The sequence below is a fragment of the Eublepharis macularius genome, chromosome 18 (assembly GCF_028583425.1).
Source record: "Eublepharis macularius isolate TG4126 chromosome 18, MPM_Emac_v1.0, whole genome shotgun sequence".
In the NCBI taxonomy this organism is placed as follows: Eukaryota; Metazoa; Chordata; class Lepidosauria; order Squamata; family Eublepharidae; genus Eublepharis; species Eublepharis macularius.
The window spans coordinates 2,616,015-2,642,960 of NC_072807.1; the positions used below are offsets into that span (position 1 = coordinate 2,616,015).

Here is a 26,946-nt window from a genome sequence, read left to right on the forward strand (position 1 = left end):
GGTCCCATCCCTCTGTCTGGATACTCTGCTTGAAAGTCAGGAAATCAGGTGCCAGGCAAACCTCTAGGGGAGGGAACTTCCCAAGATAGGTGCCACAGCCAAGAAGGCCCCATCTCAAGTTTCCAGCTGCCTCACTTCTGTGGGCAGGGCACAGGTAGTGGGGCTTGCTTTCCTCAACAGGAGCAGCACTCCTGCGTTCAGACCCCTCAGGATGCAGGCTTTGGGTTTGGTGTCTGGTAAGGGAGAGATCTGAGGGACGTGTTGGTGTGCCACGTAGTTACCCAAGGGATCTTTCAAAAGTCCTGCTCTGCAGCATCTAATGCTTTCCCCTTCCCACCTGCAGCTCCGATGCTGGATGAGTCGGTGATCACTCAGCTCGTGGAGATGGGCTTCCCAATGGACGCCTGCCGCAAGGCCGTGTACTACACCGGGAACAGCGGGGCTGAGGCAGCGATGAACTGGGTCATGTCGCACATGGACGATCCAGGTACGTCGGCCACCGGCAGCCCTGCGTTTCAGACTCTGCACAGGGACCGGCCAATCGCAACAAGAAGGACCACAGTGTTGAATGTAAGACTGAACAAAAACTACAACCGTGTGGTAAGAAAATTTACAAACACTGCATAGGGTAAGTAGTCATCATGTAATTGCCTAGTAACAATACTAGGCAATACTAGAAGCATATGCAGTCCACACAGTCAGTGCAGCTGGACGTATGCAATCCAAAACAAATACTGGCAAAATTCACATCAAATATGAATTCATGTATCCAGTCCACAATAACACATCAGTTAAGGTGAGGATAATAGAGCATATCTCTTGAATTAAAGTAAGATCTTGGATGCCCCACCGGGGCAACTTACACAACTTAATCACAGACCAGATGCCTTTAAATACTGCATCTTGTACCAGCGTATGGCACATCCACACACTAAGGCTGACGTCCCACAGGTCCTACTCCAGGTGGAAATGTGTTTGATTTATGGGTTTAATACTATAGTCCCTAAAGGTTTAAATCAATCAGTAGACTTTACAGCCGTTTTGTAAGCATTACCTATATGGGGTGAAGCAATGTTGCACTGTTCCTTTAACAGAGCAGGCTAATTCAGGAACACCTATAGATGCTGAATGGGATTTAACATCTCCCTGTAGAGCGGTGTAACTAATTACAGCCAACTTCAGAAGGGACGCAGTGTCATAAAGTTGGGTATGTTTGTTTTTGATGTTGTAAAATACTCCTCTGTAAATTAATGGCTGTGTACTGTAGGAATATTGCTGACCAGTTTTTGCTTTGTATATTTCAGAAGAACTTTCTGTATATAGTAAGCAGCTGCTATCTTGAATGTACAGATTGAGAAATAGTGGTAAAGGTCATTTAATACCCTATGTTTGCAATTAATTGTTAAACTTAACTAGGGAAACAGTTTCTTCACTATTCCTTTTACACTTTCATAGCACCGTCTTACTTAACTGTGAGTTGAAGAAATACAACCATCACAACTTTGATCAATCCATACCTGAAGAAGATGTTTCCGTTGAAATGTGGTTTATAACCAGAAGCACATTGATTTTGGATTGGATTGGATTGGATATAAGACTTTACATTGGATGTGAATTTTGCCAGCAAATTGTATTTATTTTGGATTGCATATGACTAGCCAACTGATTGTGTAAACAGTAGATTACATGTGCTTCTGTGAGATACTGACAGGATTGTTACTAGGCAGTTATATGATGACTACTTACCCTGTGCATTGTTTGTAAATTTTCTTACCACATGGTTGAAGTTTTTGTTAGTCTTACAGGGACCGGCCACGGCAACAGCCTTTTAACGGAACCCTTAACTCTGCTCATGGATCACATGTTCTGAAGCTTCATCTCACTCTTCCCTAGATTTCGCAAATCCTTTGGTGCTTCCTGGATCCAGTGGGCCAGGCTCCACAGTCGCCTGTCCAGATCCCCCGTCTGAAGATAGCATGGCAACCATAGTTTCCATGGGCTTCTCCCGGGATCAGGCTATGAAAGCCCTCAGAGCTACGGTGCGTTGAAGGTGAAATTCCTGTTGGAGGTGCTCTTTAGTGGCCGTCATTGTACCTGGGCTTGTCTCTTCTGGAAAAGTGACTGGTGGGGGCTCCCAGCCTGACTGCTTCCACCCTTTTGTCTGCAGAATAACAGTCTTGAGCGGGCTGTGGACTGGATCTTCAGCCACATTGATGACCTGGATGCGGAAGCTGCTATGGACATCTCCGAGGGGCGGTCAGCTGCAGAGTCCATTTCTGAATCTGTCCCCGTGGGGCCAAAAGTGCGCGATGGACCTGGGAGTGAGTGCAAGAGGAGCCTGGAGCCTGGGCGTGAAGGCGGGCTGATTGGTTCTCACTCCCTGCCTTTTTGGATGCAGCTTTAAGCCCCTGAACGTTTTAAAACCATTATGATTAGTTGCCTGAACAAGGATGAGCATAAGCAGTGCCCTGCTAGGTTGGACCAGTGGTCCCACAGCAACCTGCTGCACACAGTGCCCCCCCCCAGTGGCCCTGGAAGGCCAACAGGTGGCTCAGAGGCTAAGGCCTTCCCCTCCTGTTGCCACTTAACACTGGCATGCAGAGGCATCCTGCCTCTAAAAATGAAGGTTCCCTTTAGTCACCATGGCTAGCAGCCATGGCGGGACCTCTGCTCCCGGGATCTGTCTGATCTGTCTATGGTTGTGGCCATTCTGATGTCCCTTGCCCACCAGTCTCTCTCCTTGCCCCTTGGAGTGGTGGTTTGGCAGCCTGTTTCAGAGGAAGGTGACGGGGAGGGGGCTCTCTTGAACACATGCTTTTTTAAAATTGTGAAATGCCTCTTACGTGAGGAATTTGCTGGGGTGTAGTGATAGCCCCCGGCCTAAGTAGGAGGCAGATGCGTGGAGCAGACGTCTCTTGCCAGATACTAGCCACATCAGCTATGTGCAACCTCCATGTTCAGAAGCCGTGTGTTCTTCTTCCTGCTAGAGGGCAGAGACAGGGAAAGAGCTGTTGCCCTTGTGACCTGCTAGAGAGCTGACCCCAAACATCTGCATGATCTGGTTGGAAATGGCTGACTTGGAGGAGCTGTTACGTTCAAGCCAGGCCCTCAGAAAGCTGCTTCCCCGGAGAAAGCGCTTGGCCATTTGGGACTGAGATCAGCAAGTGCTTCAGGAATGAGGCTAGCTGGTTATGCATCACTGCATCTCGGTTTTTTTCATCCTGCCTTTTCTCCAAAGAGCTCAGGGTAGTATACATGACCCCTTTTTAGCCCCCAACAACAACCTTATAAGGGAAGTTAGGCTGAGAGATACAAGAGCTAGCTCAAGATCCCACCTCTTAGGCCAACAGCTGTTGCTTGCTGCATATTTTGGTGAATGGTGATTTGAATCTGGGTCTGTCAGGCCGAAGTCTGTCCAGCGCTCTAACCCCTCAGTTCACGCTGGCTCCTCCTGAGCCATTACAGGCCCGAGATCTTCCTACGTGTTTTCTTTCTAGAAAGCCGTCGCTCAGGGTCAGAGCAGTCCCTCCTCCCACGCTGTTACGGGGGTCTGCGCAAAGGGCGAGAAGCAGGCTGATCGGTCTTCCCCCCCCCTCCTCTCTTCCCCTTCAGAATATCAGCTCTTTGCCTTCATCAGCCACATGGGCACTTCGACTATGTGCGGCCACTATGTCTGTCATATCAAGAAGGATGGCAGGTAAGGGGGTGGGGGAAGGGGAGGACCCTGAAAGGAACGGTTGCTATGCCTCTGTCTGCTGGAAAATCAGTTACTGGGTTTTGTAAGCGGGGAGAAGGGCTTTAATGCTTGACGGGTAAATTGAAGAATTTGGGGGGAGGGGTGTGGTATTCCCCTAGGAGAGAGGCAAACTTTCTATCAATAGGGCAGTGTGTGCTGTAAAACAAAAACCTTCACATTCTTTACCAAGGCAGCCCAAATTCGGCAATGCAAAATTAGCAAATCTGCAGCTTTCTTTATTTTGCATAATTCTGCCATTTTTGACTTTGGAGGCATAAAATCTGCCTTTCCTGGGGAGGAAAATGAGCCGCGTGTGGCATTAAACGCATTTGATCCCCGGGAGTCGGGATGTTGTCAGCCCTCCGGGGTCTGAGATTTCAGCAGGCAGGCGCCAGGCACTCTCCAGTCTTAATGACTCAAAACTTGTGTTTAATAATTTTTTAAGAGCTGAGGGGTTCTTGGGAAGCGGGATTTGTGCCCCGCAGCACATGCTTTCTCTTGTGCGTTTGCACCTTTGCTGCCTGGTCACTCGCAGGGCTTCTTTTCTGGGGAAAGAGGTGGTGGAACTCAGTGGGTTGCCCTCGGAGAAAATGGTCACACGGCTGGTGGCCCCGCCCCCTGATCTCCAGGCAGAGGGGAGTTGAGATGGCCCTCCGTGCTGCTCAGCGGCGGCGTTGTTGTTGTTGTTGGTTTCACAACAGCTGTTAAGCTTGTTAGTTTCTAAAATAATTACATGTTCTTGAACGTATATTCACAGACATTTTCCACACAAATCTTCACTAATAAATTAACTCTGACCTCATCCACACAGACATAGATTCATTCAGACCTCTCCATACAGCCTGCCTGACGTAGATCATATAATCTCTCAGCTATACTCTGACCCAGGCACACACGCAATTTGCCTGGCTTAGCCAAAATAAAAATCCTTTCAGGCTTCCATACTGTTTGCCTGATTTAAGTCAGAATAATCTCTTGCTGTGATATCTGAAAGCTGACTGAAAACCTCTTCCCTCAGCTGACTAAAAACTGCAGTTCATCTTCCTCTTTCTGTGCAGTCGCACATTGGGACTACGCACACGCGGGCCAGCTGACCAGAGAGGTTTCTATTGGTTCTCTAAAATTCCGTTAGGATGGCGCTTCTCATGGTTGCATATTAGCGCGTTTTCCCACCTAAATGGCCATGTGAGTACCTGGGAGAAGTGACACCCACCCCCCATTTCCCTCTTAGCCGATGCAAAAGGAAGATTGTCATGAGTGGCCTCTGTTGCTGTCTTAATCTACTGGCTTTTGGTTTGATCTTCTTGGATTTGGCTTTGACATCACTTACGGTTGGTGATTGAGATATTGTTAGTTATTGGAATGGTTTTGACCTGGCTCAGCTTGACTTCGATGCTGGATTCCATATTGTCCCTTGAAATGTCCCGTGGGGTAATTACCCGTGAGCATAATCTCTGCTGTGTCTGGGAGAAGGCCACAATGTTCCGGCCTGTAAATTCTGCCAGCAATTTACCTCTAAGGCCAGAAATGAGAGGGCTTTCCATTTAAAGGCTGCATTGAGGGAAAAGGTTCTATCTGGCTCTGATCCCCTGGGCAGCTAAGTCACCTACCTCAAAGGAGTGCCCATCTAGGTCTGGATCAGTGTCTCCTTGAAGCTGGTGTTGAGGTTGGATCCAATGGGCAGAAAATCCCGCTCTCCAAGGCCTCCTTCAGATTCGGCAATGCCACCTAAAAGATCAAGAAAACCAAGCATTCAAGGTCTCCTTTTAAGTCTTCGGCTCATTGGAGCTGAACTTGAGCTACAGAGACGGAGGGTGAGGAGGACATTCTGATCACCCCAAGAACTACCTTGCCTCACCTGAATTCTCCAGAACAGTTTTTCTCCGAAGGTGAGACTGAACCCCGTGATGCAGGGATTCACCATTCGGACCAACGCGAGGAAGAGGTCTGGAGACCAGGATCCGAGTCCAGACCCAAGCAGCACTCTTTGAGATCCCCTGCACTACTACCTGATCCACGAACTTCCACCAGGGTTTTAATAGGGACTCCTTGACCCTACTCTCCGTTGGATCCAAGAGACCATGGCCGTCATTGCTTGATCCACGCCCTTTGTCAAAACTGGAAGCCTTATCTTGTTCTCACCAGCGTCATTCTTCATGCTGTATTCCTCAACCATACCACTGCCAGTGGCCGGAAGGTCCAGGGGAGCATGTTTCTTCAGATCCGGTGCCTTCAACCTCACTGGACCAGAGATGGCAACTTCTACCCTATCCTTCCCAGTTTGCAGACCCAGTATGAGTCCAAGTATAAGGATGAACCTGTGGCAGCTCCCTTTGAAGTTGAATCCGAGGCAGCGTTGGATCCATTGCCTGATAACAATGTGGCCAAAGCTTGGGCTCTCTTCTATGAAGACCTTCATATCTTCTTGGAGCAGATGTCCAGAATGACTAAGGCACTGGACTTAGATGTATATCTGTAGGCTCCAAAGACGAAAGGTAAGGTTCTAAGGAGGGGGGGTTGCTTTTCCTGTGTAGTCACATGGCCGTTTAGGTGGGAAAACGAGCGAATACGTGACGAGGAGAAGTGGCCCCCTATTGGAGCTTTAGAAAAGCAACAGAAACTTCTCGGGTTGGCTGGCCTGCACGTGTGCGGTCCCAAAGTGTGCCTGCACAGAAGAACTCGATGAACAATGGTTACAGGTAAGTAGAATCCTGTTTTCACTCTGCCCACAAACGTTTAGCTACCATCTGATCAAACTGCACTCCACTCACCCATCCAGCCCCCTTCTTTCCTCAGAGGCCTTCATTTTAAAATCCACAGTAACAAACATTAGAACAATCCACATTAACAAGCAGAAATAAAATCCAAACTATTTAGATGCAAAACATTACACGTGCCCACTGGGCTATTCGATGCACCTCCTATTCCACTGAAGTGGAAGCACACTGTGACGGGCTCAGTGCTTGGGGGATGCAGGCGCCTGGAAGTGCACCCGTACCGCAGTGCCCACTGACAACATGTTGAAGTCTTGGCCTCTCACACACTGGTTCTTTGTTCTTCCCCCCATCCTAGATGGGTGATCTACAACGACCAGAAAGTCTGCGCCTCAGAGAAGCCTCCCAAGGATCTGGGCTACATTTATTTCTACCAGCGGATTCCCAGCTAGGACCATCCCCAGCTGGGTGTGGCGCAGGAGCTGGCTGCTGGCAAGAGCAGGGGGGAAGGGCAGTGAAGAATATGAAGAAGGAGGGCCAGCTGCCTGCCCTTGGGTGTGATTCTGCATGCTGCTGTTGCAACCCCAGGGGCAGGATTCCTCCCTGCGGAAGCCCAACATCTGGAGCCCCTTATGGACAATGATGGGCGGGGCGGGGGGTGGGGATGGATTTGCATCTGTGTGAAAGAAAGGAAGTGTGTCTCACTGAAGTATTCACCTCGGGGGATATTTACACACTGCTGTGTTGCTTCTTGATGTAACTCTGACACTTTGGGTTGGTCAGTTGGGGGAGGGGAGCACTTGTGTATGTGTGGCTTTATGTACCATATAGGTTGAGCTTTTCCCTCTCCCTGGGAGTTCTGCAGAGAATAACCTGGGCCATAAAGTTGCCTCTGTTCTTCATGTGCTCCTGATATGCCAAAATACAAAAGATCGAATAAAAAAAAAAAACCCTTCTCCTCCCCACTTGCACCTTTGTGCCCATCTGCTTCCGCCCCCCCCCTTTTGTCTGTGGTGTGGTCAGATCTGCCCACTAGATGCAACAGTCTTTCCTCTCTTCGTAACTGGGGCCCCTCCGTAGTCCACAGGCACCAAGCAGCAAGCATGGGGCAGGAAGTCACATGACATCACTTACGGAACAGCAGCAGGGGGAGGCGCCAGGATCTCTGAACCCGACTGCTAGAAAGAAATCTTTTTCACCAGAGTGAGCTCACCTTGTTTTGAACTGTGCAGAGATGTGGGACTTTCCTTAGCTACATGTATGTTAGTGACGGATTTTTCCAAAAAGGATTTTAAAAAAGGGAACTCTGTACACGCTGGCAGCCCACCTGTGGCCGGATGACCCTGGCAGCACGTGGAAGTCCCCGCCTACCTGCAGACCTTAAGCCCCTGGAATGGCAGTAACAAAAAGGTGTCTTCTCCCTTGGGGGCTGATAAAAAGGAGCGCATTTCTGATGGCAGAAGCAGCCTGCTGCAGTCTTGGCTGCCCGTAGATTCCCAGATGATCTTGGGTTGGAGGCAGATCAGGCGAGGGATCTCCACTGCCCCCCTCCCCCGTCATTCCTCAGGGACCCTTATCCCCTAGGAGCGGATTTCACCAGCATAGGAGGGTTACGGGGGGTGGGCAGGAAACTTCCATTCTGCTGGTGGAAAATTTAGTTTTTTCAGTGAGCCAGCAATAAAGTTGCTGAGGTTTACACATTAGAGACCAACCATCAGATTCATGATTTGGGACAAGTTGCAGCCCTGGATATGCCCCTCTTCTCCCCCCACCCCAGCTCCTCGCTCTGTGTGTGTGTGTGTGTTGTGTGCTTTGCCCCATTCTGTTCAGGCCTCTTTTCCTGATCCTGACCCAGATGCACTGGCATTGCCAATTGGAGAAAGGTAATAGTTATCTTCCTGTTAGATCAGTGGAGAGGAAGCAGGCCCTATTTGCTTCGTTCTGTGCTTTTGGGCTGTGCAAATGAACGTGAAAACAGGAACTGATATGTGGGTTTGCACAGCCCTTTGCTAGGGAGGTAGGCAAGGTGACAGCTATGCCGTGTGATGGTTTAGACTTCCTTAGGTGTTCAGCAGGACTCTAAGCAAGTGGTTTGCCTAGGATTGCTGCCCTAGTGGAAGCCGGCATGGGGTAATTGTCGGGGCTAAGATCTGTGGGACCCAGGTTCTGAGCCCATCTCTGCCCTGGTTGCTTACTGGGTGACCTTGAGCCAGTTTCCGTCTCTTTCAACCTAATCTGCCTCAGAGGGTTGTTGTGAGGATAAAATGGAGGAGAAAGATGTGAGATGTTTTGGGGTAGGGTATAAATGAAGTAAATAAATTGGTAGGGGAGGAAGTAGACACCAAGAGAGAGGAAGATGAGGCTGCTCAGTGACCCAGGGATCTTGTATCCGGTGGTAGCTTGGAGTGGCCTTGCTAGTCCGCTTCCAGCTTGAAAGTGAATGTCTTGAGACTCTATGAGAAAAGTGGTAATATAAATGATACAACAATGACATTTGATGCATTTCATGTATGCCCTGCCTTTTTCCCCCAATGAGGGCCTGAAGTGGTTTATGTCGCTCCAGTTTTATGCTCACAACAATTCTTTGAGGCAGGTGAGGCTGTAACCTCAGTGACTGACGAGAGGGGTTGGCCAGATCCAAGTGTGATACACCATCCAATGCACCATAAGACAAGAGTCTAGTAGCACTTTAAAGTTTAAAGGTTTGCCTGATTCAGAGCTCACTTTATCAGCTGTATGGTGTTCTGCAGATTCATTCTGCAGATACATCTTTTCCAGGGTTGCCAATCTCCAGATGGGGCCTAGTATTCTCAGTTACCCTGGAATAAATGACAGCTCTGCAGGGCATCACATCCCTCCTGAGTGCCTTCTCCTACCCCACCCCCAGGCTTCACCCCCAAATCCTTGGGGATTTCTCCAGTCCAGAGTTTGGCGGGCCCCAACTTTGCCTAGAAATGCACGTGGCTAGTGGATGAACGCTGCAGCTCAAGAGCTCGCCAACTCCAGCTGGGGGAATTTCTGGACATTTGGGGGGGAGGCGGATTCAGAGAAGGGACCTCAGTGGGATATTAACGCTATCGAGCCCACCCTCCAAGGCAGCCCTCCACCGCCCTCCAAGTGAGCTCTGCAGTCTGGACAGAAGTTATAATTCCGGGAGATCCGCATGGAGGTTGGCAACCGTGGCTCTGGCTCAGAAAACCTTTTGTGGCTCTTGAAGGCGCCCCCGGCCTCATTTCTGCAAAAGTCTCCGTGGCGCTTCCCACCGCCCTCCCTCCGCGCCGGAGCCCAGCGACGCATCAGAGCCGCCCGGCCGGCGAGTCATGAAAGGAGGGGCGGGGCCTTGTGACGGCAGCAGGGGGGCGGGTGGCGGGGCCGCCCGAGTCCCCTAGAAAAGCGGGCGCGCGCGGCAGAGCGGCGCTGCGCTGCTGACCTTGCGGGCGTCCCCTGTCCCCGTCGAGCGAGCCAGCGAGCCGGGCACCTCTGGGCAGCGCCATGGCCCCCCGGAAATTCTTCGTGGGCGGGAACTGGAAGATGAACGGCGACAAGAAGAGCCTGGGGGAGCTCGTCCAGACCCTCAACGCCGCCAAAGTCCCGGCGGACACCGGTGAGAGCAGGAGCGCTGAGCCGCCGCCCGGGAAGAGGAGCGGAGCGGAGGGCGCGGCGGGGCCGTCCCGGGCGCGCTTGGGGGGGGGCTTTGCTCGCGAGGAGCCCCGCGGCGGGGCGGGAAGGTGGCCGGGCGGGGCCTTGGTCCCCTCGCGGGCGCCTCGGGTCCTGCCCGCCTCCCTGGCTGAGCCTGCTGTGCAGCCGCCCGGGGCGCAACTGGCCCGGGGAACGGGGCGGCGAGCGGGCCCTCCCCACGTGCCGCCCGCCCAGCAAGCGCGCAGCTCGGCTGCCGACGCCCGGCCGGAGGGCCGCGCCTGGGAAGCGGCTGGGCGTGGGCTCGCCCGGCCCGCCTCCCTGCTGCTGCGCGCCGTGCCCGCCTGCACGTCCTGGGCGCCTGCGGCCTCCGCCTCCCCTGCAGAGCCGGGCCGGGAGTCTGTCGCTGCTGCCGTCGCCGCGTTGCTTCGCGTGTCGGGTGGCCGCGCTTGGAACGGGCCGAGGTGGCTCTTCGGCCCCGAAAGCCCCGGAGAGGGTCATCCCCGGCCGGGGAGGGGGCAGAAGCGGGCGTGGAATTTCCTCCGGCAGCGGGCCCGGCCCGGCGAGAAGGGCCTGCTGGGCGCTGCTGGGAGGAGGAACGGCCCGGAACCGGACTCGCATTTTGCACCAGGCGCGCGGAGGCAGCTTCGCTTCTGCTCCGGCCTTTGAAAGGCGTCCCCTTTTATCTCCATAAGGAATTGGAGACGTATTTACTTCATTTCCCCCCTGCCTTTCTCCGTGGTGGGGACCCAAAGCGGCGTAGGTCATTCTCCTCTCCTGCATCTTATCCTCTCACCGCCCAGAGCCCCTGGGGATGGGCGGTATATAGATTGAAAAAATAAATAAAAATAAATAAACCCTTTGAGGTAGGCTTGGCTGGGGGTGTGCCAGGGGCCCAAGGTCACCCAATGAGCTTCCAAGGCCGAGGAGGGATTTGAACCTGGGTCTCCCAGATCCTATTCTGACACTAACCACAACACCACACTGGCGTTTAAAAACAAAGGGGGGGAATCCAAGGAATGTGCCTGTGGGCGTGTGGCCCTGGCTCTGCTCATTCATGGCTGGCATCCCCCGCTTGTGGACTCCTGAAGCTCTTTTGCCATGACTGTGGCTAAGTGAGATTGCCTGACCCAGTTCTAACCGTGATCACAAAGGGATCTGGCTGGCAAGAGGGAGACAAAGAGGAGGGATACAGTTTGTGCCTGATCTCCTCCCGGTCTGTCTTTATCCCATGCCTGGGAACTGGGCCCTTTTCACCGGTCTGTGAACCCCTGCGTGGGGTGGGGTGGAGTGGCAAGGTGCCCGCTGCCTGTCCTGGTGCTCACTTGGCACAGCTGCGCTGGTGAGAGCACTGGTCCTCAAAATCAGCAGCGCTAGTAATGGGGCAAAGTACATCTGACCCAAATGAGTCAACTGGCAGATCAATCAGGAAAGGGCAAAGTGGACTGAGGGAGCTGCAGTTCCTCCGACAGTATCCTGAAGAAATGTCAAAGGGTCTGAAGAAAGTGGGATCCTAAATATAGGTGCAGCTGCCTAAAAATACAGACTACTGTACTTGGAGCGGGAAATTCTATCCTTGTGGCCTGTTAAAGGTCAGGCGACGGGCCTGAGAGGGAAGGGCAAGGGGCGGGTGTTGAGCTAGCTGCCCCACATCCTCCCCTAGCCATGCTTGACTGCCTGCTTGAGAAAGGGGGAGAGGTGGGCCGATGCGAGCCACTCTGGGGCAAGTGTCCCTTACGAGAGTGGATCCATTGCAGTTGTCAACAGGGGGACTGTTGTTCTCCCTTCCCCAGTACTTTGCCCAACAGTGAAACGAGAATTTTAATCGTAGGATACTATGGACATGCAGTCGAATCCTTACCCTTCAGATCTATTCGGCTAGGGGAGGTGCTTTTCTCTAGTGTAAGCGGCCTTCCCCTGACGCAAGAGGCTCTGTACCCTCGAGGAAAGACCCACTGCTAGAGGAACGGGTGCTCAGGATACAGGGCTGGGAGTGTTCAGGCTAGATGGTAGAGGCTATGCCCACAGAACAGTTTCAGCTGGGGTTGGGTGTAGTCTCGTCTGGCCATCTGGACGCCTGCATTCACTTTGACCTTTGCAAGAAGAGCCCGGATTCCTACTCCTAGGTCTCCCTCCTGTCTTATAGCTGCTTAATATATTTATACTTCAGTGAGCTGCTGATCCATCTGGGCTGGTGTTCGGGCCTCTCTCTGACGTCATCTGGCCATGGGTTTGGGGCCGAGAAAGGGGTTTCCTGGCTCTGCCACCTGAAATACCTGTGATAAAAAGCTTGTGTCCTGCCCTTGAATTAGGGGGTTTCCTCATGCCAAAACACGAAATCCTAAACCTTCAGCTCCGGGCGGGCTGTGATCGCTGCAAGGTTAGAGTTGGAGTCCTGCTCACTGAGGTGGTGCCTGCTGCTGGTACAGGCTCTTCCTGGCAGTTCTTGAAGCCACGGCGCTAGGAAATCACCTGCTGCCCATCCTGGGATAAGTAGCTCTTCTCAGCCGCCTCAAATGGAACCATTTGCCAGTGTGTGGTGGTGGTTAGTGTCGGCCTAGAGTGTGTGAGACGGGGGGTTCATATCACCCCTCTGTCATGGAAGCTTGCTGGTGCCATAAGCCTGTTGCAGTCCCCTAGCCTACCTTACAGGGTTGTTGTGAGGATAAAATGGAGGACAGGAGAATGATGTAAACCACTTTGGGAAGCTCTCCCACTATAAGAGGGGTCCTTTTCACACTTTAAAGCATTTCAGCAATATTTTTACGTCTTGTATTTGCGGGATTTTCACATTCGCAAGGTAGTCTTGGGACACAGAAACAATGTTTGTCTGCGCCATCCCCAATTTTTCCCCCTGTGGACATACTACGAGTTTATTTTGAAGCCACTGCTGAGTCGCAGCTGGTGCAATTGAAGTCAGTGCCAACCCTATACTCGCCTTCTGTGTTTCTTCTCCCCCCTTCCCCGGGAGCTGATTGGTCTGTGCAGAATTAGCCACGCCCATCCTTCTCAGCTCTCTGAACTTGTCCGCCCTTTTTTTCAGTAAAGCGAGATAAAGGTCCTAAGGCTGCTTCTTCATCGGCTTCCTTCTTCATTGGCTTCCTTCCTCCCAGATATGCACCCACTCTTACTTTTTTTTCAAAGCCCGGAATGATTCCTAAGCTTGCTGCTAATTCCCTGCTAACTTTAAAAGCCAGGAAAGCTTTAAATGGCTGCTTTTCCCTTCCTCCCTCTTGTTACTGCAAAATGTTGGAACGTTACTCCTAATTTCTCCTGGCTCTAAAAACCAGGTAAGGCTTAAATGGCGGCTTTTCCTGTTTTGCACAGCCGTTTGCAACCAGAAGGAAAGAAGCGGCAGCATTTTAACCCTTTCCTGGCTTGGCTTTTTAAAAAAGTAAATGAGAGTGGTACATGTTTTCCCCCAGAACTCAGCCACCAGTTGTCTCTCCAGTGGGCTGGGACACCCAATCAGCAAAAGCCAGGGGTTGGATGGGTTCCAACATTGCAAGTTACAACACATGCTCAAAGTAAGCCCCCAAAGCCCGAAACTGCACCAACACTTCAAAGCGGGTCTGAAATGAAGTACAGGTGCCAAATTGCAGCTGCAGTGGACAATATGAAATGAATGGGTGCAATGCCGAAACCATTGCAATGGGGGCGAATGCTCATAAATGGCAGTTTAAACCGTGAGAGTGAAAAGGGTCATGGTTTGGAATCTCATCTGAACAATGGAAGGTTTTTGGAATGACCATGGTTTCCCCTGAAGTTTTCCCATAACCTGGTAGTTCTCAATGGCTGATGGTTGCTCTGGCTCTAGTAACCACTGGAGCTGCAGGCATTAGTAGGCAGTGATGCCCACGAGCAAAGCTTTGCCCACTCATTTTCTGCACATGATGGTGAATGTAACTTCAATTTCTTATTAGTACTGCCTTATTTGTGGTTTTCTAGCTATCTCCCACAGGCTTAGAATGGGTTACACGTGCATCTTTTACCTCCTGTTATCCTCAGAACAGCCTCGTCTGGTAGGTTAGGCGGAGCGAGTGATAACTGTCCTGTTGCAGCGCTGTCAGTTTGCATCCTGCTTTACAGAGTTCCGTGTGCAGGAAAGGTCCCTGCCCCAAAGGAGTTTCCACTATAAATTCCAGCAGAGGACAGAACCAAAGAGGAGGCCCTTCCTTGCTGGGGTTATTCTGCAAAGCTCCTGACGGAGCAGGGGAGGCCAGGCATGTCTCATGGGCAGCTCCGGGATGGCGGACAGTCTTGGGGCAGCAGTGATCTGCTGTGTGGGTGTGCTTGGAGGCCTGCCTCATCCTGGCGCTCTCCTCTCTCTCGTTCCCAGAGGTGGTCTGTGGTGCCCCTTCCATCTACCTTGACTTTGCCCGCCAGAAGCTTGATGCCAAGATTGGTCTGGCTGCCCAGAATTGTTACAAGGTGTCAAAGGGAGCTTTCACGGGAGAGATCAGGTGAGTCTGCTGCGGCCAGGGCTGACCCAGGAGTTGCAGGGCGTGGGGAGCCTCGTGGCAGATAAGAGCGTGCCCCTGCTTCACTTCCTTTCCAGCCCAGCCATGATCAAGGATGTCGGAGTCACCTGGGTCATCTTGGGACACTCTGAGAGGAGACACATCTTTGGGGAGTCGGACGAGGTGGGTGACTCTCGGTTCCCCCCCCTGCTCGCCCCAGCCAGTCCAGGTGGTGGGACCCTGGGATTTATCTGTAGCAGTGGTTTTGAATAGCGGGGGGGGGGGGGGGAATGCGCAAATCTTGGTGTGCACTCAAAGCTTTGGGTTGGAATTGGCGGAGCGTTTGCCACGTCCGGATTTTAATATAATAAGTGCCATCGAGTTGGAACTGGCTTGCGAGGCAGGAAATGGGCGGAGGTGGCTTGCTATTGCCTGCCTCTGCACAGTGACCCTGGACTTCCTTGGCTTGCAGTGGCTCCTGATAGCAAAGCAGAGCTGTAACTTCTCACCCCCTCTCTGAGAATAAAATCCCAGATTTCTCAGGCCCTTAAAAAGTGGCAGATGGGAATCAAGTCTGAAATTTAAAAATCGGCTGACAGCCTGCCTTGTCCAGAGTGCTGTTTTGATCTCTCTTTTTAACTCATGATGGGTGATTCACGGAAGATGTTGTGTGCTTCATGGGTGTCCGTGGATCCAAAGTTGTGCTGCTGTTCTCCAGCCAGGAGAAAATTTTGCCACAGCTGGGACAGGGGAGTCTTCCTTGGCTTCTGAGATCTGTGTCTGTTGCAGCTGATTGGGCAGAAGGTGGCCCACGCCTTGGCTGAGGGGCTCGGTGTGATTGCCTGTATTGGGGAGAAGCTGGACGAGAGAGAAGCGGGCATCACGGAGAAGGTGGTGTTTGAGCAGACCAAGGCTATTGCTGGTAAGAGGACCCCGCGGGGGCGCTTGCTGGGTGGTCCTGTTCTTGGTCTCCACAAGTCTCCACAAGACCTCACGGAGCAAAGAAGTGGCAATGGCATGGGAGCTTCTGTGGGCGGCATCAAGGGAGCTGCCTGGCCCAGTTCGGCCCTCTCTTCATTACTCCAGAACTAAAGATTGTTGGCAGTCCGTCGTGTAAGGATCAGCAGAAGGCATCCTGTAGTCTGTGGATGTCTGTAGTCATCTGAAGCTGTTTAGTGAGAGCTAGGCCGTGTCTCTCCTTCCTTTAGTTTCTTACTGTAGTTACATCTGGTATTGGCAGCTTGTGATAAGCAGTTATTCAGCTACTGTAGTAAGACTTGATGGAATGACCATTAAGAGCTTGTCCTGCGGTATGTGTTTTTTTTTTTTTTTTAAAGGCAGAGCTGTGGCTTATTAAAAGATTTTGGAGGGGCCCAGAGATTCCTGCATTCCCCCAAGCAGCCGTCAAGTTCTGTTCACCTGTCTCTGTAGATGGCATTTCAGATAACATCCTCTCTTGTCCCCAGATAACGTGAAAGATTGGAGCAAAGTGGTTCTCGCTTACGAGCCAGTTTGGGCCATTGGGACTGGCAAAACGGCAACTCCCCAGCAGGTACAGACGCAGCAAGTATGAGAGCCAGTTTGGTGTAGTGGTTAAGAGCAGCAGGACTCTAATCTGGAGAACCGGGTTCGATTCCCCATTCTTCCACTCAAAGCCAGCTGGGTGACCCTGGGGCAGTCACAGCTCTCTCGGAGCTCTCTCAGCCCCACCCACCTCACTGGGTGATTGTCACGGGGATAATAATGACGTACTTGGTAAACCGCTCTGAGTGAGTGTTGTCCTGAAGGGTAGTATATAAATGGAATGTTGTTATATCTGTTGTCAGACGGGGCGGAGGTGTTAGCTGGAGGATGGGAAATCCCCACAAGGCCCGCTCATACAGTCACGCCGCATCTTTCACCCTCAGCTGGACTTGGCGGCTTGCGTTGGTAGCACTGACCCCTGTTTCTCTGTTTCTGCAGGCCCAAGAGGTCCATGAAAAGCTGAGGGGCTGGCTGAAGAGCAACGTGTCTGAGGCTGTGGCACAGTCCACTCGAATCATCTATGGGGGTAAGGGGAGCCTTCCTAGTGACCAAAGCAAGTGTGCCGTTAATTAGCCCGTTTATTTTTCCCATGTGTTTATACCCTGCTTTTTCTCCTGGGTGGGAACTTCAAAGCGGTTTGCAAACATGGTGTTCCCCCCCCTCCATTTTATCCTCACAACGAGCACCCTGTGATACAGGATAGGCTGCAAGAAAAGGGAGTGGCCCCCAGTCCATCTTCTGTGGTTGGAGGGGGTGTGTGGCTCCCTGATGTTAGTGTGACACGAAAAACTAAACCACGAACATACAACTGTAGGTTTTGTCTGCAAAGGAGATTTTCGATTGACTATATCTGTTCATTGTGGTTAATCGGGCATGTGCAGGAATGTCCGTAGCCTGCAAATGATCACAGCCAAATTCCCCCAGCAGGTTTGGGGAACGCACTGCCAAACCCCACCTCCTTTTGACAACAGCTGAGCGGAAATGGTCTAGGAGCCCTGCCTTGTCGACCTTCGAACCCTTATGTGCATAGTTGCTATACAGGACTTCTGGTTCAATCCCCAAATGCAAAAAGTTGCAATTCTGGGGAAGAACTTTCCCTTTTTCCCCTCTGCCATGCCATTTCGCCAAGTCTAAATCACGCCCCTACTTGCTCTGCGGGAAGAAACGGGTAAGGATCAGAGAGGGGGCAGGAAAAGGGTGGAGTCCTCCCTTCTGCTGCTCTGCAGTCCCAAGATGGCTTCTGAAGAGAGCGCCATGGCCCGTGGCCGGCCAGCGCCTCAGGAAGTTCCCGTTTCCGGCCCTTTTTTCTGCAGCGTTTTCGTACTTGGAGGCTTTTAATTTAAGGGCTTCCCCCCCCCCCTTGCAGGTTCAGTGACTGGCGGCACCTGCAAGGAACTCGCTTCCCAGCATGACGTGGATGGCTTCCTTGTGGGCGGGGCCTCCCTCAAGCCTGAATTCGTAGACATCATCAACGCAAAACACTGAAATCCGTCTGTGGAGGCTGAAGGTTTGGCAGGAGAGTAGGAGAGCGCTGCCACGAACAGGAGATCCATACTGTTAAAAAGAAACACCAAGAAAAGCCACCGAGCGCAAGCTTTGGCCATCCTCGGCACTTGGGTGCAAAGACCTCACCCTCCGAATCCCTCTCCTGCCTACCCTTGCTGTAAATTGTCTGGTGCTGCTGCTGCTAAATACAACCGTTGCCAAGCAATGTATCGGTTAGATGTGAGCCCTTCTGAAGGCAGGAGGGGGTGTGTGTGTTTGCTTTCCCTGCAGTGCTGCGTGGGGCTTCCCTCCTAGGCCGGCCATTTGTCCCAACTGTCCTCTGAGGCCCACCTCCCTTCCTGAGGTGGGGGCATTGCCTCTTCATTGCAACCAGGGGCTTCTCTGTCACCTGCTGGCTCGTATTGGTGCAAGATTGTACATCTGTTACCCGTATCTCTCTCTCCCCACCTACAAACCAACCACAAAAAGAAATAAAGGGAAAGTGATTGTGTGAGAGTGATCCTCGTAACTTCGGAAGTAAAACAAAATCAGACTGGAATGGACGAGATGGTGAGCAAGTACGCTGCATGATTCCCCCCCCCCCCCAAAACCCTAAGGATAAAACAAATAGCTACATGTGGAAATTACATGTTGCTTTGAAACTTGTGTATAGAAATGTCAGCGTAGGCAAGGGCCAGCCCTTCAATTTAGGAAGAGAGGTTTGGTGCCTAGAACTTGCTTAAGAAAGCTGTGGTTACCTGTGGTCCTTTCCTTCTGCTACACCCCCTCCGCTTCCCCCCCCCCCCCCCGATGGCTGCAGAGTTGTTAGGAACAGAAGAAAGACCACCACAGATGAGTGCAGAGTTCATCTTCCATTCTGTGTTTACCCAAAAGAATGGCTCCCTCCTCCCAGGTGCCCTGTCCAGAACAAGAGAGGGTTATGAATGCAGAATTTTATATAATTATGGACACTTCCCACTTGGTCTGACAACATCTGTATCTTGCACCATCTCTCAAGCCCGCTCTGTAGTAAGTCCAAAGTCTCCACCCCTCTGGTTGGCCCTGTGACCAGTTGCCCCATTTCTGATGTCCAGGAGCCTCCTTTCCACAGCATGGTTTGAGCGCTCGTTTGCCCGGTTAGTCTGCCTGTAGCAGTAGAAAAGAACGAGAGTCTAGTGGTGAGCTGCGACTCGTGAAAGCTCGGACCCCACCACGAATTTTTTTGGCCTTTGTGGGCAGTTTTGTCTCTGCACATGGCCTCCCTTTGCCATCCTACCCTCTCTTCCGAATTCTGTGGCGCTCCTAGCGATGGTCCCCCCCCCCGGTCATCCCTTTGGACAGAGTTGTCCCACACCAGAGTCCCTCCAGCTCCTGTCGGCTTTCCATCTGGGATTAGTTTAAAAACTGCTTTTCCACCTTTTTGATCTTAAGTGGCTCCCCTTTGGTCTCTCGTACAGGATCCGCCTGTTTCAGAAAGTTCCCCAGCGCCTCACAAATCTAAATCCTTTGCGACTTGCTCGTCCACTCGTTTAGATACTAAACCGAACCGGTCTAGCTGGCCGTGCACGTGGAACAGGTACATGCTAGCATTGGGGGGGGGGGGTTCAGCCTTCTGCTACGGAACCTATATTGTTCCTGCAAGACTACACGACTACATTTCCTAATGACATTACTGCCAAAGGGCACCATGACTGCTGACCCCAGCACTACCAACCAGTCACAGGCCGTTGTGCATCCCACAGCAATGGAATCTCGTGAGAGGATGTCAGTCCATCTCGGGGGCCCCATCTAAGGGATCGTGTTCCTCAGCCTGATACCCTCCAACTTTAAGACTCAGCCTTGACAACAGCAAGAAGAGCAGTCGGCACAGGCGTGGGACTGTTCTAGTAGGTCCCTGGGGGTCTCTCCCCTCCACAGCTGCTCCAGGATGGCAGCCCTGTGCCCAGAAGGACATGCAAGCGCTCCGAAGGCCAGGAGCGCCGTGCCTTGAGTGCTCTCCCACATAGTCGTGCCTGTGGTGCTCCCTGCAAAGTACTGAATAGCCGCCCCTCCCCTGCTGGCTTCCCACCTGTGTAACTGTTTAAGGTGATTGAGGGTGGAAATGAGGCGCTTGCCCAAATCTGCAGATTTCTGTAGCAGGAAGGATGACGTGTCCTCTTCAGGAACGCCGACTTCAGGGGCACCTTCCTGCTGCCCCTCAAATATTAGAGCAAGAGCATCTTGCAGCATATTATGCCTGGCATTTGTTATGTCAGAAGCTTTTGTGAGCTAGGGCCTTCCCCTCTTCCATTTTTGTCCCCGCAAAAACAACCCTGTGGTGTAGGCTAGGCTGAGAGTGTGTGACATTAATACCTTACCGCTGGGCCTGGAGTTCTCCCAGAATTGCAAGCGATTTCCAGAGATCCATTTCCCTGGACGAAATGGCAGCTTCAGAGGGCAGACTTCGGTATTGCACCCCTGCTGAGCTCTTCCATCTCCAGACTACACCTGCCCCAGGCACCTGCATAATGGTCAAGGGGCTAGGCTCTGAGCCAGCACTCACCTGGTTCAGATCCCACAACTGCCAAGAGTTCTGCAGGTGGCCTTGGGTCAGCCACTTTTCACAGCCCCAGCTGTACTGTGGGGATAATTATAACACTGGCTGTTAACTGCTCTGAGTGTGGTACTAATTGGTCCAAAAGAGTGGTATACAGGCACACAGTTGTTGGTATTGTTATTACCACCCCCAAATTTCTCGTCAGAATTGGCGGCCCTGAAGAGGGCTGAAACATCATAGAGTGCCTTTGGATTGGCGCCTCGCCCTCATTGCTTCAAGCCAAGATGGGAGGGGAACATTTATAATAGCCAAGGTTACAAAGGGGTGTGTGTGAATTCTCAGAGAAAAAGAACAGTGAGTGGGACCAGTTGTATGGATATTTTAATTCCCAGACAGTTTGAGTACCTGTCACATGTTAACTAGTTAAGAGTTGCTAATTACAAACCTGGTCATTGACTAGACGAATTGACTAAAAATAAATTTAGTTGACACAAACCAAGATAGCACCAGGAATATTCATTGTATTTGTCTCCTTGGAACAATCGCTCTGTGGCACTGCTGACTTGCACAATGCTTTTGTCCCATGATTTCTCTGGCTTGGCTCACTTACAGCAATTAATTCGTCCTGTGTCTACCTCCCTCCACCCCCACTCATGAGAATGAGGCGTATGTTGCTGCGAGTGCTGGAGCGAGATTGTCTGGAAGTCCTCTGCTCTCCTCTTCCTGTTGGTGGAAAAGTAGGATGCGAATAATCTCAGAGCGCCCCCATGTGGCCAACAGCAGAAATGAAAGCAATGGTTGAATTAAATGCCCTCAGTTCCATGCTGATGTTGTTCTGACTGCTCCATAGACTGTGACCGCTCCTCCCTCCCCTGGACTAGCATCCTCTTTGCCACTTCATTTTTTAAAAAATTTCCTCTGGAAAGAAAACCAAGGCAAAGGTAAAACAGAAAACAGCAGTCAGCAATAAATGGATAAAACGTAGGGAGATGCGCACACACCATCGGGATCTGGGTGCTGGACTGAGAAATGGCCCCGTGCGGTGTGCGTGATGGCTGTGTGGTCTTGGGTTTCAGCCTGGGCAGAAGCCTGTGCCTGGTCACGGGAAGGAGCCAACTGGGGTGAGGGCAGAGTTCACGGAGGAGGAGCTGGACCGGAATGTTTCCCAGTCAGGTATTTGGATCGTGGCCGGTTTCAGGCTTCTGTGCCCATGAAACAGAATATTGGTCTTCCCCATGAAAGTTTATCCTCAGACAGAAGAGAACATCCTGAGGGAAAAATGAGCATGTGCTCGTACCAGCTGTTCTTCTCGTTAGTGGCCACCAGGAAGGACTGTATTCTCTGTTTCAAAAATGCAGCAGCCAAGTGAAAATATTCAAAGTAAAACAGGGTTAACATACCTGTAACTTATGTTCATCGAGTTCTTCTGTGCTGACACACATGGGGGACTGCGCAGGCGCAGGCCAGCCGCCGGAGAATTTTCTAGAGCTTCCATGGCTCCGAAGGGGCCATTTGTCGCGCGCCTCAGCGACCGTCTTCCCGCCCAAACGGTCACGTGATCCTCCAGCGACCAACGGCCCCTTCCCTCAGTTCTCCCTTGCCGCCGCTTGACCAACACACATCAGCCATAACACCTTAAAAACACCAATATCCGTTACAGCCATCACAGTATTGTGCATTGGAGTTCACAGCGGGGTAGGAGGGAGGGTTGTGTGTCAGCACAGAAGAACTCGATGAACATAAGTTACAGGTATGTTAACCCTGTTTTCATCTTCGTTCTTCTGTGCCTCCACACATGGGAGTGTACCAAGCTTCACACAATAAGGAAGGCGGGGGTGAAGTCCAACACAATTTTATTGAACAAACAAGAACAACAATAAATAGATATGCATATATACATCTATGTAAAAAACTGTGTAAGGACACATAAATACTCAATATTTACATATATACACACCCCCAGGTACATATATACACACTTTCACTCAAGGGTACCCAGCAGGTACGCCAAGAAAGTCATTCCAAAACTCCCTCAGGAAAAAAGGGAGTGTAAGACAGCCTTGGCCACAGATACATCCTGCTCCGCATTGACATCAACGGCGTAATGCCTGACAAAGGTGTCTGCAGAGGACCATGTGGCTGCTTTACAAATGTTAACCAGGGGCACCCCCCTGAGGAGTGCCGAAGAGGATGCTTGGGACCGCGTGGAGTGGGCTCTGACATGAAGCGGGCAAGCCACCCCTGCCAGGGAATAGGCCTTGCTAATGGCCGCCACAATCCACCTAGACAGGGTCTGTGAGGAAGCCCTGTTACCCTTGTCCTTGGCCCCAAAACATACAAACAGGTGAGGACAGGTGCGGAATTCCTTTGTCCTATCCAGGTAATAGGCTAGGGCCCTCTTCAAGTCTAGGGAATGAAGGGCCTTTTCCCCCTTAGAGGACGGTTGAGGAAAGAATGCAGGCAGTGAAATATCCTGCGAGAGGTGGAAGGCGGACACCACCTTGGGCAGAAACCCGAGGCAGGGACGCAGGACCACCTTGTTGGGATGAAACACAAGAAAGGGAGGGTCAGACCGCAGTGCAGACAGCTCACTGACCCTTCTGGCTGATGTTGCAGCCACCAAGAATGCCACCTTGTAGGACAGCATATCCAAGGGGCATGTAGCCATAGGCTCAAATGGAGGCAACATGAGACGTGAGAGCACCAAGGACAGTGACCACTGAGGTACTGGCGCCGACACAGGTGGGTAAAGATTGTACATGCCCTTAAGGAACTGGCGGGATTGTGGGTGAGAAAACAGTGTAGCACCCTCAACTCGGGTGTGAGCAGCTGATATCGCTGCCAGGTGGACCTTGAGGGAGGAAACCTTCAAGCCCAGGCCACGCAAGTGGCACAAATACTCGAATACAACCCCCAAGGGACAGCTGTCAGGCACCACTCCTTTAGCAAGTGCCCAAAGCTCAAACCTGCGCCACTTGGCCGCATAAGCGCGCCTAGTGGATGGCCGACGAGCATTCAGGAGGACCCGCTGTACCTCGTCAGTAAAGCCTACAGGGGAGGAACGATCCGCCAAGCCGTCAGGTGCAGCTTCCTGGGATCGTGGTGGACTAGGCTCCCGTTCAGGAGAAGGTCTTGTCGAGGGGGCAGACTGACATATGTCCGTTGGGACAGCCGCAGGAGCTTCGGGAACCAAACCTGCTGTGGCCAAAAGGGGGCCACCAGGATGCAGTCCGTCCCGTCCTCCTCTATCTTGCACAGGACCCTGGGAATCAAGGGGAATGGAGGAAACATGTAGTGCAAGCCCTGCGTCCACGTAAACTGGAAGGCATCCCCAATAGAGAGGGGGTCGCTTCCTGCCCTGGAACAGAACGTGTGGGCCTTGGTGGTCGCCGCAGTGGCGAACACGTCTATCACTGGATGACCCCACATCTGGAAGATCGGCCCAACGCACTCTACGTTCAGTTCCCACTCGTGGTCCAGCAAAGGGACCCTGCTGAGGGCATCTGCCCGGGCATTGTCTGACCCAGCCACGTGTATAGCACGGAGCGACACACCGTTCTTGATAGCCCACTGCCAAGTGAGCGTGGCTTCCCGGCACAGGGCCATGGGCACTGTGCCCCCCTGCTGATTCACGTAGTACATGGCAGTCGTGTTGTCCGTCTGCACCAAGACCTGACGATTTCTCAGCAGTGCTGTAAGAGACACAAGTGCGAAACGAATGGCCCTTAATTCAAGCACATTGATATGGAGTGTCTTTTCCCTCTCAGACCAGACATCCTGCACAGACACATCACCACAGTAAGCCCCCCATCCCAACAGAGAGGCATCAGTGGTAACCGTGATGTCATGGTGTTGATACCCAAAAGGGGTCCCTCTAAACAAGTTGTCATCAGACAGCCACCAGTTCAAGGAAGAGGATGACCCTCGGGATAGAGAATTTGAGGGACGGAGGGTGCAGCAGAGCATCATACCTCCGCACAAACCAATTCTGGAGCGGGCACATACGCAGCCTAGCGAAAGGCACCACAGAGGTAGCCGCTGCCATATGCCCTAGTAAGCACTGGATAGTGCGTACAGACTGGAATCGGTTCTTTTTAAACATGGACACTAGACCCTTTAGGGACCGAGCCCTCTCCAAGGGAAGCAGAGCCTTACCCTCCACAGAGTCCAACAGTGCACCAATGTATAACACTTTGCAGTTGGGCACCAGCTTGGATTTCTCCAAGTTCACCAGGAGCCCCAGGCGTTGGCAAGTGCTAAGTACCAAGCCAATGTCCTGCACCAGTCTAGACTCCGATTCAGCCACGATGAGCCAGTCATCGAGGTACGGAAAGATGGTACAGCCTTCTTCCCGCAGGAAGGAAACCACAGGGGCCACACATTTCGTGAACACTCGTGGGGCAGTGGACAGGCCAAAGGGGAGCACCTTATACCGGAAAACCCTTTGCCGGTAAACGAAGCTCAGGTATTTCCTGTGCTCCTCCCGTATCCCCACGTGAAAATATGCGTCCTTTAAGTCAAGGACCGCAAACCAATCCCCCTGTTTCAGCAAGGCGATCACAGCCGCCAATGTAACCATTTTGAATTTGGTCACCTTGAGGAAGGCATTAAGGCCCCTCAGATCTAAAATGGGGCGTAAGCCCCCATCCTTCTTGGGGACCAGGAAGAACCTAGAGAAGAAACCCTGTACAGAGTCCTCATAGGGCAATTCTTCCACAGCACCCTTGGCCAAGAGCGACACGATCTCCGCATCCAGCTCGGCCATAGTGTTGTTGACAGCTGTCAGGGGTGAACTGCATCTAGGCAGCTCAACAAACTCCAGCCCGTATCCCATTTCAACAATTGTTAAGACCCATGAGTCAGATGTTATTGACTCCCACTCAGCGAGGAGTGGACTTAGTCTGTCCGAAAAGTTCGGGGATACGGCTGGCGTGACCCGTCAGTACTGCCTCCCGGCGCCCTGCTGATCCTTCTGCTGGGCCGGTTGTTGTGCCGGACGAGGCTTGAAGGGCCGACGCCTCCTCTGCTGTTGTGCGGGAGGGTAAGGCCGCTGCTGGTAGGCAGGATACTGCTGGTAGCCCGGCCGCTGTTGTTGGTATCTGCCCTGGTAATGGTAAGGGCCAGACCGGGGAGCGTACCGTGACCTGGAGGAGGACTTGTCCGCTGGAGCCAGACCCAAGGACCGCGCCGTCTGCCTGTCCTCCTTTTTCTTCTTCAGGGTCTCGTCGGTGGACTTGGAGAACAGCGAGTCCCCTTCAAAGGGCATGCTCTCCACCCTGGAACGCACCTCTTGGGACAGGGCCGTCGACCGCAACCAGGAGTGGCGTCTGAGGACCACCGCCGAAGCCATCCCTCTAGCAGCAGTGTCAGCAGCATGGCTCCCAGCATTCATTTGCTGTTTAGACAGCCGGACAGCCTCTGTTTGCAGCAAGGACACCACAGCCTTTTGCTCAGGTGGGAGGTCTCGGGTATAGGACGCCAACTTCTCCCAGAGGTACAGTTGGTACCCTGCCATGATGGTCTGGTAGTTAGCAATCCTCAGACCCAGCGAAGCTACAATGTACTGGCGCCTGCCCATGGCATCCAGCTTCTTGCCCTCTTTATCGGCAGGCACCGAGGAGTGACCCGATCGTCGGGGGTTGAACTCCTCCGTGACCAAGGAGGAAGGTGGAGGGTGCTTCACCAACGCCGGCCAGGTGCCCTGCTTGATCTTGTAAAGCTGCTCGATGCGCTTGGATGTTGGAGGTTGATCACAGGGCACCTGCCACACCTTCTCCACGATCTCCTCAATACCCTCGAGCATGGGGAAGCCAACGGACGCCGGATTATCCCCATAGATACGTTTGAGGAGCTTGTCCTTGGTCTGGGGGGCTGCTGAAGAGATATCCATCTCGAGAGCCTTGGCCATCCTTGCCATCTGGTCGGCGTAGATGCGGAGGTCCTCGAATGGCGAGTCCGCAGATGGCACTAGCTCCTCAGCCGGCGACGGTTCGGACCAGGACTCCGACTGGTAGCCGCCAAAGCTCTCCACATCCTCCTCATCGGAACCGAGCTGGGATTCCGGAACCTGGAGTGGAGGGGGAGCCCACGCCGGCCTCGACGTCGATGGCCCCGGTTCCGACCTGGAAAAGCCGGCAGGTGCCCCTTCCCACTGGCAACGGTATGGCGAGGGGAGGTAGGAGGCCTGTCGATGTTGGGACGCAGTGGACCGGGCTGATCGGACACTGTCCCCAGACCGACGTCGCTCACGACCGGCAGCAGGCGGAGATGGACGGGCAGGGGATGGACGGCTCCGACGAGGAGACGGGCTCGGTTCCAGCCTCGGCGACCGAAGAGCAGGCGATGGTCGGCTCCGACGGTGAGGGCTCGGCTCCGGCCCCGACGAGAACTCCGCGGGCACCGTCTCGAAGGCCATCGGATCCGGCACCGGCCCGGAGATGTCCTCTGGCTCGGGGGAGCCCAGATGAGGGGAAGGTGTGTGAGGAAGCACGATGACCTCCTCCTGAGGAGCGGGACGCGGCGACCGATGATGTTTGGTCTTCTTTTTCTTCTTCGCCGGTTCCGAAGAAGACCTCGGAACCGACGTGCTCCTCGCCGTTGAAGGGGACCTCGGCTTCGACCTCTTAGACTTCACCGGAATCGATCCGGTCGTTGGTTCCGATCGGGGACTCGGTACCCGGATCCTCGGTTCCGATGTCGGTCTCGGATCCGACCTGGTGGATGACGCGCTACGGGGCGGCCGCACCGGTCCCTGCGCTGGAGAGGCCGCTCTCGACGCCGAGGCACTCGGGGGACGCGGTTTCGACCCCGACCTCGCGGAGGCCACTGAGCCAGCTCTTGATTGCCGTTCGGCAG

The 26,946-nt window shown here is 52.8% G+C and overlaps 2 protein-coding genes across 3 annotated transcripts in view; both read left to right on the forward strand.

The window, feature by feature from the left end:
* Positions 1-7,404, forward strand: part of USP5 (ubiquitin specific peptidase 5) — a 29,250-nt gene extending 21,846 nt beyond the window's left edge. For both annotated transcript variants that reach the window (XM_055002809.1, XM_055002810.1), the window contains exons 16-20: positions 344-487; positions 1,894-2,039; positions 2,168-2,321; positions 3,613-3,697; positions 6,809-7,404. In XM_055002809.1, coding sequence (XP_054858784.1) covers positions 344-487; positions 1,894-2,039; positions 2,168-2,321; positions 3,613-3,697; positions 6,809-6,902 — 623 coding nt within the window. In that variant the 3' untranslated portion in view covers positions 6,903-7,404. The remainder of the gene's footprint in view (positions 1-343; positions 488-1,893; positions 2,040-2,167; positions 2,322-3,612; positions 3,698-6,808) is intronic.
* Positions 7,405-9,853: 2,449 nt separating this feature from the next.
* TPI1 (triosephosphate isomerase 1) lies at positions 9,854-18,066 on the forward strand. The gene is made up of 7 exons (XM_055002934.1): positions 9,854-10,054; positions 14,426-14,549; positions 14,645-14,729; positions 15,336-15,468; positions 16,013-16,098; positions 16,509-16,596; positions 17,437-18,066. The coding sequence occupies exons 1-7, from the start codon at positions 9,943-9,945 to the stop codon at positions 17,553-17,555; spliced, it is 747 nt and encodes a 248-aa protein (XP_054858909.1). The 5' UTR covers positions 9,854-9,942; the 3' UTR covers positions 17,556-18,066.
* The last annotated feature ends 8,880 nt before the right edge of the window (positions 18,067-26,946 follow it).